We start from the raw sequence: 21,959 nt of genomic DNA on the forward strand, positions 1-21,959 counted from the left end.
AATTTTCTACGCGTACTAACACATGAATATCAAAATGATTCTAATTCTTGTCGTCTAACATTTACTAGCAATACAAAATAAATGTGATCGCAAATTAGAATTCGGAATCCTATACCTAAAAATTAAGAATTAAATTGATTAGGCAAACAGTCTATCTCATTTACATTCATTTTACTTCCTATTCATGACTTTCCTATTCAAGTATAACATGTTATTTGAGTGACGGTCCTCACAAGTGGATGAACCGTGGTAAGTAGGCATGGCAATTTCTGACATGACTTATTAACCCGAAAAGAAACGACACAAAATTAACATGTTATCAAGTCGACATGATAACGAATCAGGTTGTTATCAGGTAACCTGATAAGCACTTATTAAAATAACAGGTTGGTTCGGGTATACACGTGGGTTACCCGATACACAATAAGTAAAATATTAATTTAATAATTTTATACCCCTAAAAATACTATAATAATTATTTTATTTATTTTCATAATTATTTTGGTAAACTTCTCATAATTAGAATGGTTTATAATGTTGTTTTTCTATACTTAGTTTATGTGGAAGAGAGTTATGATGTGGAAAACCTTACTGAAATCATCATCAACATAACTCTTGAAGGTAATAGACCAAGTCAAAGTTCGAATACAATTTCCCATGATGATTGAGGAAAATTGAAGAATTTTGTAAAAGGAATAAAAAGCAAGTTTTGAATTTCATTGGCAATGTTTTAACTTCTGAGAAAGGCTTCACAACTTTGAAAAGAAAAACTCATTCATTTTGCATATCCTTGCACATTTGATATTTTGTAGTAGAGTAGTAGTGTATTGGTGTTTTTTTTTTTATTAGGCTCTTGTTTTGGAGTGTAGATGTACTTAACGACAAATGTGATTTTATGTTTTGAAGTAATATTTATGTGGCAATGTGGTATGTAGGGGTGGAAAAAATTCCCAAAAATCCCGAACCGAACCGAAAAAATCCCGATCCCAAACCAAAAATTTCCCAAACCAAAATTCCCGAAATTTTCGGGATGCTATCCCGAACCGAACCCAAAATTTCGGTATGGGATTTGGGATTGGCTTCTCGATATTTCGGGAATCCCATACCGAACCGAAAATATATAATATTAATTATTATATATATATTATTATTTTATAATTGATGCTAGTAGTTTCTAATTCATACTCTGCAACCTGGAATGCCCTACACCTTGCATATTTTTCATGTTTTGTTTGATATTCATGTGGATTTTATTATTGCTGCTGCCATGGCTGATAATTTTAGAAGGCTTGATTCTTTTGTCTCTCAACATATTGCAAAAAGGGTTTAATTAATTTGAATTTTGATTATGATAAAAACAGTTAGACATGCCAGTGTTCAATTAAATGGTAGTGTGAATGAAATGAAATTCCTAGTTCATGAATGTGTTCTTGAATTATATATTTGAAGAACAATTCATAATTTCATATTTCAATTTGGGATTCCCGATTTGTCCCAAAATCCCGAAATTTGGGATTCCCGAAAATTTGGTTTGGGATTGATCTTCAAATTCTCGTCCCGAAAAATTTTGGTTTGAAATTCGGGATACTAGTTTCGGTATGGTATCCCATACCGAACCACCCCTAGTGGTATGTGCAAATTTAGGGGAAAAAAATATTTTTCTTAACCTGTTAGGTCATTTTACCTGTTGGTTAAAGTGACCCGATCTGTTAAGGACCCATTAAGATAATAGGTGTTACACAAAAACGACATGAAACACAGCGAACACAACTCATTTGCCAGGCCTAGTGGTAAGCACAACTATTGTCCCTACATATGCCATTGTGTTAATTATACGCACAATTACAAATCTAAGAAGTGTTATGTCACTATTTAGTACTACGGTCTAGTGATATTCTTCTTTACTTGTAAGTGAGAGATCTTAGGTTTGATTCTCATCAAAGGTGAATTTGAACCACATTATTGCTAGATCATTGTGAGGTTAGGTCCAACCCCTCCCCCAAAGAGGTGTTATGTCACTTAGTATTACTCTCTATTGATATTTTTCTTTACTTTTAAGTTCGAATCTCATAAATAATAAGTTTGTGACTAATTCATGTCCCACTAATAATGTTAAAAAAAGAGGTGTGCTTTCATGAAGAGATTTTTCAGTGTAATCGGAATACGGACACATACATCATACGTCATATGTTATTATACAAGTGGAATGACACTTGAAAAAAAGAAAAAAAAACATTTCACCCACCTTGTATGATAACAAGTGTCATACCGCCTCATATTCTCGACACATTGAAAAATATCTCCCTTTGATGATTGTATTGTACCCCACATTAGCCATTGAAACATAAGGCCATCTCTAATCGAAGGGTCTAGAAAGCCAGAAGGCTGAAAATAGTTCGAAAACTATCTCCAACCGAGGGTCAGGTCAAAGGGCTCGTGGGCCCCACTAGACAAAAAAGGCCAAAGGGCCAACCGGCTGGCCCAACCCAGCCAACCAATTAGCCCGGGCGGGGCCACATGATGATGTCATATTTGATTTTTTTTTTTTTTTTTATAGTTTTTTTTTTACAAAAAAATTAAAAATTCTATTTTTTTTTCCATAACTTCCTAAGTCATTAAACAACATCAAGTAACATGAAACAACATTAAACAATGTTAAACAACATTAAATAACATTAAGTAACATTAACCAACATAAAAAAAAAAAATTAAAAAAAAAATTAACAACATGAAACTTACACAACATTTTTTTAAAACATTTAACAATATGAAATATATTGACAATCCAATCCATAACATAAATTTATTGAGGTAATTTAATTTAAGTAACCATAGTAATTCAATTAAAATAATAAATTATATTTGACCCTATGATCATTTAACCCTTAGTTAGAGATGATTTTTTTTTCACAGGGCTATATTTGGCCTATGGTCCTCTGGCCCCTCGGTTGGAAATGATAAAAAATATGTCACTGCACTATTTATTAAAATATTAATTTCTTGGAGAGTGAGAGAACTTCGTTTGGAAATGGCCTAAGATTTACCAAATGAAGCACAACAGTGATCAAGAATCAAACCTCAATCCAGAAAATGAATGAGCTCGTAGCCAAACACCCCGAAATGCTGACACTCTAAAACAACATCCTCTCCAGGGAGACCGCCCCAATTGTCAAAATTGCAGTCACGAAGGCAGTGCGAGTTTCAGTGAGAGCAGTGAGCTGCAACAATCGAAAAAACACGAGAGCGGTGAGGTTCCTAGAAGCAGCAGAAAAGGAGTAAAAAGACAGAAATTTGAATCAGACATGACCTTCAGAGCGTCATCCATGGCAGGTCGATCCTTTAAGCTCCTCTCACATTTGCCTTACATGCACGCCCCAACTCCCCTCTCTCGCCAGGTAACCCACCACCTGTTTGTCATTTGTCCCCCCCACTCTCTCTCTCTGTATTTATATTGTCCAGCAGCTGCAACACCCTCACACTCTGAACTGTGAGCAAGCAGCACTGTAAGTGACTCTCTCTCTCTCTCTCTCTCTCTCTCTCTCTATGCTTGTATAGTATGATCAAGCATGTGTATACGTTAGGTTTGATTAGATTTGAGTTGGCTTTTGTTGGATATTGAATATCAATTTGATTGAGGATGATCAGGTTGGCAATTGCCTCAATGTTCTATGAGAAGTATTATTTAGGTAAATTTCCGGGTTTTTTGTTTTAATTTAAAGTTTCTGGCTTTTTTCTGTATCCCCATTTGATTGCTTTGTTTTATGGTCGAAATTGGTCTGTGTGACAATGGGTTAGATTGAAAAATGGATGTTGCTAAGGATTTGGGCTGTTGAAGGAGCTTTCCAATTTATATTGGAACCACAAAATGCTGATACACTATGCTTATGTCCCTTGCATTTTCAATCTTTTTCTTGTTTTTAGTATTGTTCTTCTTTATATTCAAGAAATTGTAGCATGATCAGATTTCACTTTATACAATTTATTTTTAGAATTGTCTACCTTGAAGTTGGTTTTTTTTTTTTTTTTGTTTTTTGGGTGTGTATATAATTATATCAAAGTTTGAATGTGGGATTTTGTTATCAGATTAGCATGGACGCGAAAAGCTTCGTTTCTCAGCTTAATGGTGCTGGTCTATTACGTAGCCAGGGCCTTATTGGGGGGAGATGGTCTGATGCATACGATGGGAACACTATAAAGGTATGTACAAAAAATCTCTTTGTTGGCCCTGGTGCCTATGCCTTTGGATGATCTTTACATTAACTTGATAAATGTTACCTGGTTCTGAATGTTTCAAATATTGCATCTATATCCTATTATGCAGGTTCACAACCCAGCAACCGGCGAAGTTATAACAACTGTTCCATGCATGGGTCAAAAGGAGACAAATGATGCAATATCTTCAGCCTATGGTGCATTTAGTTGTATGGGAACTGATCCATAAGTGAATTTGTGATTGCATTAGACTCTTGAAGAAATCTGTCTTCGGCATTTAGCATACTTTCTATAACTGAGCTAATGATGCTTACGTGTTCACCATAAATATAGAAGGCGTCATATTTAACATAGCTTGAGGTTGTAAAAAATTTCTTTGACTGATTTAAATATCTAAACTTTCTGAGTGTAGCTTGGAGCAACCTCACTGCTTCTGAAAGGAGCAAATATCTAAGGAAATGGTATATTTGCTGTTCTGTGATTCTGTATCTGTTTGTTGTAGAACTTTCATTTGATCCTGAATCTTGTATTTCATATTCCTCCCCAACCTTCAAGGTATGATCTGATAATATCCCACAAAGAAGAGCTTGGAAAACTAATTACCTTGGAGCAAGGGAAACCTCTAAAAGAAGCGATTGGTGAGGTATCTTATTTCAGATTTTTGTTTAAGGAATTTAAGCAAGCTCTGCATTGTACTTTCGTTCATCATCATCGACATGTAATACAAATTGGATATTACAGGTGAACTACGGGGCTGCGTTTATTGAGTTCTATGCTGAGGAGGCAAAACGTGTATATGGTGATATAATTCCTGCTACTCTTGCTGATAGACGGTTGTTTGTTCTGAAGCAGGTGATTTATTATGAATCATTGTGTTCTGATGTCCTATATAATTACTCCAAATGAGAACTAGCTCTTCACCGTGTTCTGATGTCCTATATAATTACTCGAAATGAATATCTTAGTGGTTTGCTGAAAAATTAAATAGAAAAAGAAAGACACAAGAGGTACATTTCTGTTTATGTTAAACTTGCTGTTCAAACATACATCAGCAAAAACTCTTCAAACCCATCCAGTTCCCAACTTCAGTTTTAAAGATTGCTATTATACGTTAGCATAAAATAGACCAACAGAGGCTGTTTGGCCTTCTTTTTGGGTGGAAGGCAGGGGGCTGGATTTACGTTTGTTTTTATTTGTTGACCTCTTATTAAATTTTAATTTGCAGCCTGTAGGTGTTGTTGGTGCAGTTACTCCCTGGAACTTCCCACTGGCTATGATTACCCGCAAGGTATTTTGAGTATTTTTGAATTGTGCAGACTTAAAGCATTCCAATCTTTTTTAGTGCATGACTAGCATTAAAAAAAATCTCATATTCTACTCCTCACTTGTTTAAGGTTGGTCCTGCTCTTGCATGTGGCTGCACAGTAGTCATAAAACCATCTGAATATACTCCCCTCACAGCTTTAGCAGCAGCTGAGCTCGCCCTTCAAGCTGGAATACCACCGGTATGTTTCTTACATGCACACACATCCACACACATTTACACTTAGTATTAAGGATAGTGTACGATGTTTTCTTTTGGCCTTGGAATTGCAGGTAATGTTCCTTACCCAGAATCTGTTTTAATACTCATTCTGGTTAATATTTCTTACCCTCAAGCTTGACATCTAATATAGATTGTCATTTGTATTGTTGTTAAGTGCTGGAAATGTGTCTTAATTTCTTGGTTAGTGCTTAGTGTTTATGTTTTGATAATTATAGTTTTATGAATGTTTGATTTGATTTTGGTAAAGACTATTCCTTTCATGACCACAAAATGTGTTTCCATCTTCACTCTTCCGAAAAAAAGAATAGTTGAGACCAAATATCTGTTTGCAGATTCAGTTGAACCATTGATTGGCTTTTAGGATTCTGCATCTCACTCTCAGTGTTGAATATTGAAATTTTTTTAGAAAGAAAAGTCTTGATGCATGATACCATGTTCTATGAAACATGTGTTGTAGTTCCTTGTTGACTTTACATCTTGTATAAAGAACATTTGGTTTCCCAAACTTTGATACGGTCATCAGTCATCCCAGTTGAATTTTAATGCCTCTTGTGTTTCTAATGGTGTTTACCCTTGGTGATATAGGGTGTGGTGAACGTGGTTATGGGGAATGCTTCTGAAATTGGGGATGCTTTAATTGCAAGTCCACAGGTATATAGTTCATACATAAGCCGGTCCTTTCATATGTAATACAATAATGCAATTTTCCTGTGGAGGTATATGGCTATAGAAATATAAAACACTAACCATTCTTGCATTATACAACTTATTCAGGTAAGAAAGATCACTTTCACAGGCTCAACAGCAGTTGGAAAGAAGTTGATGGCTGGTGCAGCTGGGACTGTTAAAAAGGTAAAGATATAGTCTATTGGATATAGAGTTTTGGAAAGAAGTTGATGGTCCGTGCAGTTGAGGAATCATCATGTGGTTAATTGTTTTTGTTTCTTGATTATTTTAGGTATCTCTTGAACTTGGTGGCAATGCGCCTTGCATAGTCTTTGATGATGCCGACCTGGATGTAGCAGTAAAAGGAACTGTGAGTAAAACTGTCTAAATGCATTGTAACTGTGTTATTTTCATATTATATATGTGCTGATTTATTGACTGTTGCACCTATTTTAATTGTGTCTCCGTTCAATAACTTGATACGGAAATAATATATGCATCTAATATGATAGTTTGGTTTCTATTTGGTTATTGATTCCGAAGAATTAGAGCATCAATCGTGCACAGTAATGTTTTCTTGAATATAAAGTGTCTGGTGAATGTTGTAGTTTCAAGTTTTTTTAGCTCTGTAGCAGGAAATGTGTTCTCATTTCAGGTTCCCGAAGTTAGCTACAAAAATATTCTAATCACGCAAATTTTATTTTATTTTATTTTATTTTTGGCAGCTTGCAGCAAAGTTCCGTAATAGTGGACAGACATGTGTTTGTGCAAACAGGATTATCGTACAGGAAGGTAAGGATGGGAACACATTTGACTAATAAGTTACAAACTTTTTGCATTTTGAAATCATGTTGCTATTCAGTTTGTATTACTTTCTAGCCGAGTGAATGCTCCCTCATGTATATATTCTGAGACTAATTGGAAATTCAGGTGTCCATTAAGCACCAGCTGCTTTCAAATGGCCTGTATAAGATTTGTGATAGTGAGGCCTGCTAATTCTTGAAAGTCGTCGTTACAATACATGCTCCCTACTCCCTAGTCATTTCAACACCATTTTATTTTGGAGTTTTAAACTCTTGTATCCTTATTATTTTCAAGTATTGCGGTAAAGAATCATTATGCCCCGTGCACCGGGGCCGGGGGGGGGGGGGGATGGGGTTGTTGGGCTTTTTTTGGATATAGTATGCTCTTTCTTTCTTCTAAAAAAACAAGATTTTGTATGCACACTAGAGTGGGTGGTTGTGAAGTTACATCTGTTGATTCTTATTTTAAATACTTAAAGCTCTTGTTCCTGTCTGAACAAATCCAGATTTTGACTGAAGTTTATGTTCTGATTTTGGTTCTTCCTTACTGAGCTTTTCATGCAATTTAGGACTCGACTCAAAATGTATAGTGCTCGTTTGTAACTAAGTTTTTATCTGTTCAGGTATCTATGAGAAATTTATGGATGCTTTTGTGAAAGCTGTCCAGAATCTGCAAGTTGGGGATGGCTTCAGTGAAGGTGTGGTCCAGGTAGTCACTCATGCATCTATCGTGATCGCCATTTTGGTTTCCAGGGCTTATGCTTGGAATCACCCCTATGTAACCATGGTTTAACCTATTGTTTTTGTTTCTTTGCAGGGCCCTTTAATAAATGAAGCAGCAGTACAAAAGGTTTGCTTTTCTTTTTCAAATTAGTATTCCATTAGTATTGATGTATGACATCTTCCCTTCAATCTTATGCATTTCTGTATATCACTTTGGAAATTCACATTACAGGTCGAATCATTTGTTCAAGATGCTTTATCAAAGGTTAGTTTTCTACATTTTAGCGCCATAAGAATATTAAGCTTGACCTTGGAGAACAAATGTAAATGTGACTTTGCTGCGGCATTCAAGTTGGTTGGAACTAAAATCAGTTGGATGAAACGTTGACTGCCATTTATCTTCCTCTTTACTGTTTTGTTGATATCCCACTATTTTTTTTTTGCGTTGTCTCACTTATTCAACTACTTAAGGGCATAAAACAAATGAAACTTTTCATTGAAACAGTAATGACTCGAATTCTTTGACGATTAATCTTTTGAAGGGAGCACAAGTTGTTCTTGGAGCCAAGAGGCATAGCCTTGGAATGACTTTTTATGAGCCTACAGTTCTCAGAGATGTCAAGAGTGATATGCTAATATCAAGGTAAATACTTGGAAAAATGGTATATGATATATTAACAGTATTTGAATTCCATTATCAAATTATTAGGATTTTTTATTTAAACTAGTGAAGCTTAACACTGGTTACTCTGGTAAGATGATAGCAAGGTTGCTTTTGGGTCTGAAAATTTTTATGTAGTTGTGCTCAGCAACTATTGACTTCTGTTATTTAGTCGATTATATGCGCTCAGAAAATTTTATCTTGGTTCAGAGAGGAAGTATTTGGGCCTGTGGCACCCCTTTTGCGTTTCAAAACTGAGGAGGAGGCTATCCGCATTGCTAATGACACCAACGCAGGTTCTTTTTTCGAGCTTCCTTTTCATACTTTGATACCTCATCCTTCATTAGTCCCTAGAGAACCTGGTGAACTTTTTCATTCAAAATTCTATCCTCCTGCTCATGTACACATTCTCTCGCATACATTTACAGGGTTAGCTGCTTACATATTTACAAATAGCATTCAATGTTCGTGGCGTGTCTCTGAAGCACTTGAATATGGACTTGTTGGTGTCAATGAAGGCCTAATTTCGACAGAGGTGGGTCCCAAACCTACATCCACCAGCATTTTCTTTTCTAATTATTGCTTTATTTATGAGATTATCTGTATCAATGAAGGTGGCTCCCTTTGGAGGTGTCAAACAATCTGGTCTTGGACGAGAAGGTTCCAAGTATGGGATGGATGAATATTTGGAAGTAAGTTTACTGAATATATCCCTTTGATTATAGTTAACAAAACATATCAAAATGTCCCGATGCCTCAGTAGGTTCAAATGTTGCAAAATGTCCATTCGCACCTATCTTATAGACGAGATAATTAGGCACTACATACAAAACTCCCCTACGAACGATAATCTATGTAATATTAAGGCAATTCTCAATGCTGCATCGCAGGTTAAATATGTGTGCATGGGGAATATGAGCAGTAACTGATGTGCTTGGTTTCTATCTGGATCGTTGCCAAGCTTAAAACCCAAGTTGGAACTTGATGTAACCTTTGTTACTTCGAAAATGTGTTGTACTGGATAATAAGCGTTCAATTTGATGTAATTTCGCTTAGAACACAAAATAGAAGTCTTCGTTGTAGTAGAGAAGTAAGTTTTAATTTCCAATGTAATTTTGTTAGAACATGAATAAATTTTCAGTTTTGATGTTTCAAGCTTTCAATTATGTTTGTTCGTTTTTTTCTTTTTCTTTTGTTCACCTGAATTTTTGGTACCAATTGAAATTCTAGCAAAGTTTCTAGGTATCTAAACCGACCATCGTTTTATGAGGTTCGAGTTTGGGTCTTCTTTTGACAAAGTAAACTAGTAGATGAGATTGAGGTTCCACTTCAAAAGCAGTTAGTGAGGGGACTAACCAAACTCCTTATAAAGTCTTGTAAAGTATATTAGCTTTTTGACATACATCGTACATTTTTTCACATTCTCGTACACCTCCTTGCGTAGTGGAATTTCAAACTTAACACGTGCAAAACGCATTTTGAGTGAAGTAAAGCACACGTGTGGAACATTTCTTCACATCGAGTAGAGACTTAGTGAAAGTCCCAAATGATCATTGGCCAAATTACAAAATCAGAATAGGCAAGTCCCAAGTAGTGGCAAGGTTACAAAATTGGAGCCCCCAAATTTTACCACATTATCTACTAGCCAGGCTTGGGCTGTGAAGAAAGTCTCATATTACATCGAGTTAAACTTTACCACATTTTCTGCTTGCTTTTTTTTTTTTTTTCCTTTTCCCCCATTTTCTCCTAACTTACTAATGAAGTATAATAGTAGGTCAGCAGCTTGTCTCTGTGTTTTGGATTGATAAGTATATAATTATTTAGGGGTCATTTGATAATTATTTTATTTTCAGTTATAAAGGGTGTAATGTATTTATATTTATATGAACTTTTGTTGAGTTTTTAAAGTGAAAGACAGAATTTAGTGGACTTTTACTATTATAAATACCATAAAATTCCATATTCTAATGATATACTTTTTAGAAAAGCAAGAGTAAAATGATAGCCTTTTGTATAATTCTAGATATTTCAATGCGCATAATTTTTTTAAATCATGTGGATTCTCATGGATTTTTTATGCCCAATTTACTTGTAAGCATTATTATTTTTAACTTTTCATTATTGAAATTATCTCATCGTGACCATCACAAAGTGATCCTAGGAGGTGGTGGTGGCGGCAACGAAGGTGGTGAATATGTCACATGGTGATTGCTGGCAAGGTGCTGCGAAAGGAGGCGTGGTGATTGTTGTGTTGGGGCGATAGAGGAGTAGGGATGAGGCTGGTGGTGATGGGGTGGTTACGATGATAGAGGTAGCGGTCATGATGATGGTGGTGTCAGTGATGGTTCATAGTAATGGTGGAGATGATGCTCATGGCAATGACGGTGCGTCAGCAACGGTGACAATGATAGCGGCGGGGATGAAGGAGATGGTCATGGTAAGATGATGGTGGTGACATGATAACATGATAATGATATGGCATTAGGGTGGGGGTGGAGTACATCATCAAAAAAAAAAAAAAAAAAATTTAAATTCATCAAAATCTTGGGGGCGGGGGCGGGGGCGCGCGGGGTTGGGGGGGGGGGGTGGGGGAGGTTGGTTTTGCTATGACAAAAAACTTACTATAAAAGCACTCAAAATCCATGGCATTTTAAGATCTTATGCAATAAATGAAATTTTGAATACGGTTTTTTGTAGACTCGTAAAAAACCATAATTGAATACCACAATATTTTCATTGACGTTTTATAAGTTATAAAAAGTCTTTATTTAATACATGATGACTTTTGTTGACTCCTTAAAGGTTTATATTTTTTTTTTTTTGCCACTTAGTACTATGGTCTGGTGATATTTCTCTTTACTTGGAAGTGAGAGGTTTTAGGTTCGAATCTCGTGGATAGCGAATTCAATACCAAATTAGGTTGCCCATTGTGTGGCTTAGCCGAACTTCCCCTCCCCCTAGTGTAAAAATATCGATGTACTAAAAAAAAAGTTTTTATTGAATACATTTAGATTTGAAAGCAAAGCCCATCAAACTCCATATACAATTCACCTTCTAAAAAAGTAATCACTAAACAAGTAAGGACGAAGCTAAAAACTTAATACAGGTGGGCTAATTTATCTTCTTTAGTATGAAGTGAGATTTAAATGTTGGGAGTAGGCTAATTTTCTGTTTAATTTATGAATATATATTACGCTTAAGTTTTCCACAACATGCTTATTTTAACACCAAAAATTTTAGTCTTTTAAAATTTAAGCTGTGCTAGATCCTAGAGCATCCACTAGCTGGTTCCGTTGTTGCAGACGAGTTTTCGGTTTTCTAAATAAATAAAAAATGACAACAAAAATTGAAAATTAAAATCAAAATAGTTATGAGAGGGCCCTTATGAAAAAGATGTGAAAGTGACGTGACAATGGAATGTCATATATTCCCTATATATGTTATGTATGCTTTCAAGATCAAACCTGTTTTCTCATATCCTGATCATCTCAACCATTATCTCTTTGCTAGCAAAAAATTAAGAAAAAAGAAATACAGAAAGAAAAACATCATCATCAGTTCGTCATTTCATCATTCACTTACTCATTGATCGAGTTGCTACCAATGTTTTCAGAGACAAAAGCGTAAGTTGAGGGTTTTTGTCTCACAAAGCGAGGAGCGAGTCTTGAGATGTTGAGGTGTTAAGCTTAAGTCTTTTATGTCTTATCTCATTATTAAAAAAAATATGTACACTAAAATATAATATAGGCAAAAATATCATAACAATAGTCATTGGAGCATAATAATCATTCACAAATATAGGATCGCCGCTTTCACTGCAATAGTGGTGGTTTTCTGTTGAAATTGGTGAGAAATGACGGGACCAATCCATGAAATTCAATACAAGAATGGGGTGGGCTGCCGGAGTTGGCGAAAAATTAAGCTTGTGCCGGTGCGCGAATAAGAAAAAAGTTTGATAAAGAATAAGTTTATCTTATATAAATAGCTCCAAATTCCTTATAAGTGTACATAAATAAACTAAAACTACTCTCTCTTTCACCAATACAATTTCATCTCCTCTATTCCCTGTCTTACCAAATAATTTATTTGAAAAATAAAAGGGTGAGGGATGAGCAACAACCACCGTCGTCCAATGACGGAATATATAATATGTCAGTTAAGCGACACTGTTTACATACAAAAGAAAATATGATACATTTATCAAATCATTATACACATTGTTATGTCACATTGTCTATTCATATGTTGGTTATCCTATATAAATTATAGCTCACCACATGATTCCTAATTTATAGCCATTATATCTTAATTTTCTCGTGTCATGTTCATTTATCCCTCAAATAAAACTTAAAATTCTCATGCTCCATAAACATTTCTAAGTAATTCCACATATCTATAGATATGTATCCATCCGTCAAAACCTTAATTAACACGAAATCAAACATGCTACAACGAAACCATGCATGGTTGATGCATGCAGATGCATCATGCATGCATGCATGCTGTGTCCAGCAATCCAATCCTCCTTGGGAATTCGATAGAAAAGCGGGAAGCTTTGTAAAGTATTCAAATTGTACAATAAAGTAGGGTCCCACAAATTCACCTTCTAAGGAATATATTCTTTTTATCGAATAATTCTCTATAGATCACATAAAAAGGAAAGGATGCTTGAAATTCAAGCAAACATACCCATAACACTAAGCCGGCCAACTTTTCCACTGGTTTTTAGCTTTGAATTAAAACCATTATTATTATCAACTAAAAGTTAAATCATTACTTTGCTTGAATTATATTATAATTAGTGGTTTAATTTAAAGAAGAACAATCTCCAATTCTAAATTGAAATGCTTTGTTTCTCTCACACATTTTTGGATAGAGGAGGGTGCCAAAATTATAAGGAACTCAAAAATCAATCTATGCTGCAATGTTTGATTTCCTACCTGACATGCATGCGTAGGTTTGATTTGAACAATCACGTAGGACCTGGTCAACATCTTTTACTAATATGGGGCCAAATCATATATGTAAACAAAGATGGGACGGTCATAAAATGTTCTATATCTTAAAATATTGAGCTTTGTTAACTCATGAAGTTCTAGATTTTTAGGAGAAGAATCTTCCTTTGATTGTTAAAGAAGAAAGCATTTATTCTCAATTGAGATTTAGGCAAATACTATAGAGTCACCGGTACAATTCGGGTTATAGACGAAAATGTACATAGGAAAGTTTGTTAAAAACCGTAGTTGTGTTTTAGTATTTTGAATTTTTTAGACTCTAATTGATGTGATAGTGTTTTATTTGTCAAGTGCATCTTATAACCTATTCGCAATAAATAAAAAATTGCCATTTGAATTGATAACTATAAGTTGAAAAAGATAGCTCGTGACTGAATACTATTATTAAATATGCTAGTAAGTGCTTCAGTTCAAATAATTAAAAGCGTTTGCCCTTATACTTAAAAACTCTAGTTTGATCCCCCATTTTTTGGGTGAAGTACTAACAGTAATTAGCAAATATATATAATGACTTGAGTAGATATTTGACATTTTGCATGAGAGAGAGAGAGAGAGAGAGAGAGAGAGAGAGAGAGAGAGTTTTATTCTGTTCTCCATTTTGCGTTTTTTCTTCACGTTGTTCATATATTCGCATCCTAATTTGCATCCTTTAGTATATAGAGTGAGTGGGGGGCATTGTGGTAGCTTATTAGCTTTGACCTAAATATTTTGTTTTGTTTGTTGTTGTGGATTGGAGTAGGAATATATTCTTACTTGAGTTGTTTTGTTTGTTGTTGTTTGGATTGGAGTAGAAATATATTGCATGGCAGCTGAGCAGTCTTTAGTTCCAGGAAAGTGAGATAAGGGGTTGGGGCCCCGCAAATTAAGCTTTAGAAGAAGTAAGGCCAAGGTCCCCGACTCCTCATGTCATCAAAAGCTCCACATTACACCACCCTTTATGCATTGATGCTCACGTCCTCATATATTACCAACCACAAACCCTAAAGTTTGGTTCCTTATTTTCTTGTTTTTTAGTGCTTTCTCTCCTCCATATATAAAATCGACCGCATTCAGATTCATTGATCTTTAATCTTATAAATATATACAACATATTAATTTGATGGTTTATCTTCACATTTAATCTTGAGACGTGTTTGATGAGGGTTTTGGCAAACAATATATTCGGATATATGACGTTGAAAACATGTCCTACGCAGCATTTTATACTTCATGGAGTATTATGTGATGAAATGTTTGTATGAAAATACGATTGATATGAAAACCTACGCATAAAGATTATTTTAAACAACCATGCACATTAAGAGTAGTACAATTTAACTTTAGGATAAGATCTAATAATGGGTCACATCTATATTTCCGTTTCGATTATCTTTCTGATAACCAAGTTCTTGTAATCATATATAGTCCCAAAAGCTTGATGCAATGCCTACCTATTCAATAATGACAGAGTCGGAATCTTCCAAGAAGAAAGCTTAATTAAAATCGGATGACATAAGATAAATACTAATTTTTTAGTTAAATGAAGACAAATTTACTGCTATACACTCATTGAACCAAATCTAGCTAGGAGCACGAAAAAAGGAGGAGAAAACTTGAAAACTAATGGGGTTGATGGCCCATGAATCTTACATTAATTAATACAAACACGAAAAAATGGTAATAATGATACTTGAAACCTTTTTGTTGGTAATGACATAAATGATGTCTTTGTGTTCTAAACACCATATGATGTTGGATATATAGGTTTATAATTGGTTCAATGTAAGTATACTAAAAACTATGGTGAAGGTTTATATATATAATGAGGGAGAGAAGAGGGGATATATGTGTGTGTGTGTGTGTGTGTGTGTGCATATGCAGTGTTATATGTATACATGGTTCAGAAAAAGAAAGGGGAAATAAAGTACAACATATACTGCCCATCATCATTGTCATGATGGGTCTCATTCCTATCTTAATGCCACAAAAAAAAAAAAAAAAAAAAAAAAAAAAAAAAAAAAAGAGGCTTTCACATGCTAACAGAATATATAACCTACAAAGATCTCTTCCTCTTTTGGAAATAACAAACTAATTAAAGAAACGCCACTAGAAAAAAGCTACTCAAATTAATACTCTCTAATTACATTATAATATATATAATCAACATTCTGGCGTAAGTATAATTAGCGTAAAATTGGTGTAGAGAGAGAGAATATTTTGGCAAAGAGCACAATGTAGATTAGGGTATGCTTTAATTTTTTTAATTTTTTTTAAATGATAAACAATTTTCTTTTATACAAGGTTAGCTTGTCTCCCATGCTTTCTAGTACTTGAGAGAGAAACCAAAGGCAGCCCACCTCCTCTTCTTCAAAACCGCACCCTATTCTTCCCTATTTGCATCGCATTTGTTCTTGAATCTCTGGGTATTCCCAGAGCCCCCAACTCTGAGTGAGAGAGTGAGAGAGAGAGAGAGAGAGAGAGAGAGAATAATGTTCCAACAGCAACACCAACACCACAAGAAGCCATCAATTATGAATTCCCATGACAGACCCATGTGTGTCCAAGGGGACTCTGGCCTTGTCCTCACCACTGACCCTAAGCCTCGTCTCCGATGGACTGTCGAGCTCCATGAACGCTTTGTCGATGCTGTCACTCAGCTTGGAGGACCAGACAGTAATACCACCATTTCAAGCTTCATCATATATGAAACTTTCATGCATATTATGCACATAAGCTCATTGATTTCTCTCTTAATTTTTCAGAGGCTACACCTAAAACTATCATGAGGGTTATGGGTGTGAAGGGTCTTACACTTTATCACCTCAAGAGCCACCTCCAGGTTTAATTTTCATACACACACAATGTTTTTTTCAAACTTTTTCGGTCGGCTATTGATATTTCTTTTTCTCTCTTTTCCATTCTTCTCATTAATTTCTTTTGTTTCCTACTTGTAAAGAAATTTAGGCTTGGAAAGCAACCTCACAAGGAATTCAATGACCACTCAATCAAGGATCATGGTATGAGTATATATGACTCCTTTCTAGGGTTCCTTACAATACATATACATACATGTATAAAATTTCGACTGTTTTCATTAACAAATTTTAGTTTTCATGTGGCATATCTGATTTCTATTCATTGATTTTCATGGCAGCATCTCCACTGGATCTCCAACGAAATAGTGCATCTTCTTCTGCCATAATAGGCCGCAGTATGAATGAGTATGTATATATATTCTCTATTCTTTTTCTTTCTCTTATATTTTTTTTTCGTTTAGTAATTTTAATATCTTGAAGAAATTATGTATAACATTTTTATCAATTATGCAAAGAAATTATTTGTTATTAATTTTAAAACTCGGTTGGCTAGGTATATCCTTTCATATGCTTTGTTGTGGGCTGGGGGTTTTGCATTTTCTTGTGGAATGTATGTGAAAAACTGTATCTAATAGTATTAATTGCAACATGGTTGATGCGATTAGGATGCAAATGGAGGTGCAGAGAAGACTGCATGAACAATTGGAGGTATATTTCAACTCAAGCATTAGTACCTAAATATATCAGTGATCAAAATTCAAAAGTAATTAATGTTCTGTACATATATTTCATGCATGGATGACCTAGATCCTGATTATAATACGTTGTACTATATATATAAAAGGTCCAGAAACACCTTCAGTTGAGAATCGAGGCTCAGGGAAAGTACATGCAAAGCATATTAGAGAAAGCCTGCCAAACACTTGCTGGTGAGAACAATATGGCAGCTGCTGCTGCAGGAAGTTACAAGGGTAATATTGGAAACCAAGGTGTCAACCCTACTGACATGGGTGCGTTGAAAGATTTCAATTCTTCTCTCAACTTTCCATCTTTTCAAGACCTTAACATATATGGAGGAGATCACCTCGATCTTCAACAAAACTTGGACAGGCCACCTCTTGATCACAGTTTCATGCCGACTAATGACAATAACATTTGCTTGGGATCAAAGAAAAGGCCTAGCCCTTATAGTGGTAGCGGCAAGAGCCCTTTGCTTTGGTCTGACGATCTCCGGCTTCAAGACTTGGGAACAGCCGCGTCATGTATTGGACCTCAGGATGATCCTTTCAAATCATCAGATTCAATTCAAATTGCTCCGCCATCTATCGAGAGAGGCTCAGAGATCGATTCTATTTCAGACATTTACGAATCCAAGCCAATGTTACAAGGAGATGACAAGAAGTTTGATTCAGCAAATAAACTCGAAAGGCCTTCGCCACGGAGAGCACCACTAGGCTCGGACAGGATGAACCCCATGATTAACTGTGGTATTCGACAAGGAAGAAATTCACCTTTCGGGTGAACTAAAATCAATATTAAGATTTGAAGGATGAGATCGATCTAGGGTTTGGTCCATGCACGACATGAAGGTTTTCTTTTTATTTTGTTTTTTTCTTGTCCGGATGTTCATGATGGTTATTACGTCATATTAGGTTTCTACTAAATTAAAGTATGATAAATGCCATGCATGGCAAACCTATAAAGTTAGACTGTTAAATTTATCAGCACATTTGTAACTTAATGTGATCCTTGTAAGTGCTTGATACCTAATTTCCACATTTCTATGGATGTCATGGGAAAATTTGATCTTGACATGAATAAGTACCATATATGAGTAGCAATGTGCAACATTAATTCCTGAATACTAGTTATGAATATATAACTTTTTTAAACAATAAAAACCTGCAGGTATTTTTTCTTTGTTCATTAAGTATGATTGAGAAAGCAAAGTAATATATTGTTCCCTACTTGCAAGTAATACAACTTCGATTGTACTTTTCAAGTCTCATATACAGAGTGCAAACTTTCATGTCTCTCGTAGGTATTAATCAAGATATTTTATTTAAAGGTTTCATCATGCATTCTTTAATTAAAAGAAACTAAACTGCAACTTCTAGTTCCTAATTAACGTTTAGTCTTAAGAACGTTATAGCTTAGGTCATGTTACGGTTGGAGGATACTTTGGTTTTTACAAGCGTTTGAATTCCATAATATATTAGGGTGAGGCCATGCACTTGAACGTTTTTTTGTCCCCCTCCCCTCACTCTCTCTCTCTCTCTCTCTCTCTCTCTCTCTCTCTCTCTCTCTCTCTCTCTCTCTCTCTCTCTCTCTCTCTCTCTCTCTCTCTCTCTCTCTCTCTCTCTCTCTCTCTCTCTCTCTCTCTCTCTCTCTCTCTCTCTCTCTCTCTCTCTCTCTCTCTCTCTCTCTCTCTCTCTCTCTCTCTCTCTCTCTCTCCTTTTCATTTTTTGAGTTGCAGGTATGGTAATAGTAAATAGTATATGGTCAATGTGATCCCATGTTTATTAGACTAATTCTATTGTTATATCACATATGAAGACTAGCAAGTAGCAATGATGCTGCTTTTTTAAGTTAGTTAATCTTCTTGTTGCAGACAAAACCTTTGGGATAATAACTAAGAATTTAACAAAACATATTTCCCAATAAAATACAAAATAGTATAAGCGCGCTAACGAACACATGCATAGAGCACAGTAAAGAAAACAAATTGATTATATAATTATTAAGAAACAATACTCATTTGGCATAGGAAGATCTTAAGGGAGGACGTGCTCCTTTTTAAAGATGAGAAAGAATTCCCTACAAGAAGCCGACCAATAGTATGTATCTAAGTATCTTTCAAGGCTCCTTTTTCACTCTTTAGTCCTTCACATTCCTTGGGTGTCATACAAGAAGGACGACAAGTGTACCTTTCATCAATTTTTTTCTTAACCCAACAATAAGTATGTACATGACTTCATCCACTTTATTAAACAATTTTTAACACAACTACTAACTTAGGTGACATATATAGTAATTGACTTTTATCTCGCAATACATACAAACTGAAAGACTTGTTGATGCAACTGTTTGATAGATTTGAGTCCTACATGTAATCATAAAGCTCACATCTATAATATAAATGTGTTAGCAAGTATGTCAGTATTGTGTGTTTAAGTTTTATTGAAAAGAAGAAAGAAAAAAAGTCCTTTTGATTGGTGCACTTAATTTGATTTTTTGATAATCATGCATGGCTTCTTTTGTTTTTCTTTTTCTTTTTAAATTTTATTATTATTAAGGGGAGGGAGGATTCAAAATTATTACAATAATTTAGGGACCCAGAATGCATGGATAGAAACCCAACATTCTATCCACTAGGTTACAAGCCACATGCAATCATGCATGGATTCCAATTAATAATATTATTATAGTAAGACAGAGGTCATGTGTGCCTCTAACTGCCTCTAACAGGTGATCCCATTAAGGACTAAGTAAATAGATTAGATCCATGCAGAGTGAGAGGGGGTTCTCTTTCGTGTGTGGAAAAAGAAAGTGGTGCCACAATTGGCTTTATTGGTTGCAGAGAAAAATCTAGCCACTGCAAGTTGGCAGGAAAGCTCCCCTCTGATTAGAAGTGGTAAATTAATTCATTGGGTTGTTAATAGATACTCACTAAGATTTATTTAGTTTAATTTCATCTTACACCATAATCACCACTACCAATCTCACCTATATATTATGATGATATCAAATTAAACAAATCTTAACAAGTATCCATTAACAATCTAATAGATTGATTTGCGACCTTTACCTCTAATCTCAGTATAGACACAATTGAAGGGAGAGGGAGAGAGAGGGAGAAAAAGATGATAAAGCCTAAAAGCAAGGAAGAATATAACGCACTCCCACGCGTGCACATATCGAGGAAGCTTCTATCTTTATGTGGGCAAAGTTAAAGGGTACTCTCATTGCATCAAAAGTTGCTGATGATGATCATGGCTATATATGAAGCTATATTGATTAATAACGTTTTTCTTTTTATATAATTTCAGCAGTTTGCATGCAGTAATAATATTTTTGCAATTTATAAGGAATCATGATCAGCATATGATTATGATTTGAAGAAGCTGTTATTCAAGGCATATCCTTCCATCATGCAAATGCAAATCATTTGCAGTACTTGTCCAACATAAGTACCTTGAATTCTGCATGTTACTCATTTGACAACTTTGGGTCTTTTTAGTAAATAATTTTCCTGTTGCTTACGAAGTATACACCAGAAGCTTCTTTTATTCCCACCCCACCACCCACCCCCCCCGGGGGGAGCGGGGGGCGGCCCTCTCTCTCTCTCTCGTGTACATACATGGACCCTGGTAAAACATTAGTACTGATCAGTTACGACACGCCCACAACTAAACCACCACCTCTTGAAAATGGCATGGCTGGCTCTATGCGTTTTCACCCCCTACCAAAGGAGAGAGCAACCACTGAAATAAAAACAAAGAAGCAATTAACGTTTATTTGATCCATTTGGAATAAATTAAGGAGACAAAGAGACACTGCACCTTTAACCTAGCTAGTATATTCAAAGAAGCCTATAATTTCTAGCTAATTCAAAATTTGCCAAAAAAAAAAAAAAAAAAAAAAAAAAAAAAAACACCTAGTGTGTGTTTGATCCTATAGGATTGGCATAATAACGAGTAGGGAGTAGTGATGATCTTGAAATAATGTAGTTCGATCGATGCACATATCGGCTAACAAGAAAAAGAACTTCTGCTTTGTATTTAATATGCTGCACATATAACAGATAAATCCTACAAATATGTGCATTATTTATGTGAAAAAATTGAGATGTGTACAGATCTAAGTTGCACAATTGGTAATTTACGTACTAACCTGGATCGCTGGGTTTCAAAGACATTTTCTTTTTGTTGTTGACGAATCTTACACACCTTAGGTTACAATACTGAATGAGAGTACTATATTTAATGCTCGTAGCACCAACAAGGAGTCAACGACTCATACTTATACAACGTACATAACGTAACTATTAGGAATCCTTATGCATCTATACATCCTTATTTTAAGTCCAAATAGACTAGGAAACCTCTTGCTCATATTACTTAAATTCAATTCATGGGTTAATCTCAGTTTACTACCCGAATTAATCTCAGTTTACTACGATTAAGTTTCTTGGTTTTCAACATTTGGTACATAAAGTTTTTTTTCGTCATAATTTTGAGACACTCTCATACATCTGTTAAGTTTTCTGTCAAATGCTCCGTTAACTGATGATGTGGCATCCACGTAGACAATGACTGTACGCCACATGTCAATATAGGCCCACATGGTACTAAAAAATTACGTAAATCTATTATATTTTGTGTAAATAAATGTCAGCTTATACTTAAAATATATATAATTTCATCATAAACTACAAAATAGAATGACATATATATTATGAAGTATTGGAACATAATGAAAACATGGAGAATAAGGATATAATGTGTGTTCATTTAAGTATAAAACAAGTCTCTTACA

The 21,959-nt window shown here is 35.1% G+C and overlaps 2 protein-coding genes across 3 annotated transcripts; both read left to right on the forward strand.

Moving 5' to 3' along the window:
* Positions 1-3,009: 3,009 nt before the first annotated feature.
* Positions 3,010-9,774, forward strand: LOC137728832 (succinate-semialdehyde dehydrogenase, mitochondrial). 2 transcript variants are annotated; one of them, XM_068467607.2, is made up of 20 exons: positions 3,010-3,395; positions 4,084-4,197; positions 4,322-4,421; positions 4,625-4,673; positions 4,768-4,855; positions 4,954-5,064; positions 5,438-5,500; positions 5,607-5,717; positions 6,344-6,409; positions 6,533-6,610; positions 6,717-6,794; positions 7,150-7,216; positions 7,851-7,936; positions 8,045-8,077; positions 8,183-8,215; positions 8,493-8,593; positions 8,822-8,907; positions 9,040-9,146; positions 9,226-9,303; positions 9,502-9,774. In XM_068467607.2, the coding sequence occupies exons 1-20, from the start codon at positions 3,303-3,305 to the stop codon at positions 9,538-9,540; spliced, it is 1,581 nt and encodes a 526-aa protein (XP_068323708.1). In that variant the 5' UTR covers positions 3,010-3,302; the 3' UTR covers positions 9,541-9,774. The 2 variants fall into 2 exon arrangements, with proteins under 2 accessions (XP_068323708.1, XP_088534076.1); XM_088677950.1 differs by having other exon boundaries at positions 3,385-3,503.
* Positions 9,775-15,790: 6,016 nt separating this feature from the next.
* On the forward strand, positions 15,791-18,285 carry LOC137730043 (myb family transcription factor IPN2). The gene is made up of 6 exons (XM_068469110.2): positions 15,791-16,278; positions 16,368-16,444; positions 16,562-16,622; positions 16,760-16,826; positions 17,087-17,129; positions 17,266-18,285. The coding sequence occupies exons 1-6, from the start codon at positions 16,095-16,097 to the stop codon at positions 17,941-17,943; spliced, it is 1,110 nt and encodes a 369-aa protein (XP_068325211.2). The 5' UTR covers positions 15,791-16,094; the 3' UTR covers positions 17,944-18,285.
* The last annotated feature ends 3,674 nt before the right edge of the window (positions 18,286-21,959 follow it).

Source organism: Pyrus communis, chromosome 10 (assembly GCF_041283825.1).
Source record: "Pyrus communis isolate YQ-2024b chromosome 10, ASM4128382v1, whole genome shotgun sequence".
NCBI lineage: Eukaryota > Viridiplantae > Streptophyta > Magnoliopsida > Rosales > Rosaceae > Pyrus > Pyrus communis.

Bases quoted from the DNA above. Each gene is read 5' to 3' on its own strand.
- LOC137730043 (XM_068469110.2), top strand. From the start codon at position 16,095: ATGTTCCAACAGCAACACCAACACCACAAGAAGCCATCAATTATGAAT. The intron at 16,827-17,086 runs GTATGTATATAT...TGATGCGATTAG, and splicing joins ATAGGCCGCAGTATGAATGA to GATGCAAATGGAGGTGCAGA. The intron at 17,130-17,265 runs GTATATTTCAAC...TATATATAAAAG, and splicing joins GACTGCATGAACAATTGGAG to GTCCAGAAACACCTTCAGTT.
- LOC137728832 (XM_068467607.2), top strand. From the start codon at position 3,303: ATGACCTTCAGAGCGTCATCCATGGCAGGTCGATCCTTTAAGCTCCTC. The intron at 4,674-4,767 runs GTATATTTGCTG...CCAACCTTCAAG, and splicing joins AGCAAATATCTAAGGAAATG to GTATGATCTGATAATATCCC. The intron at 5,501-5,606 runs GTATTTTGAGTA...CACTTGTTTAAG, and splicing joins TGGCTATGATTACCCGCAAG to GTTGGTCCTGCTCTTGCATG.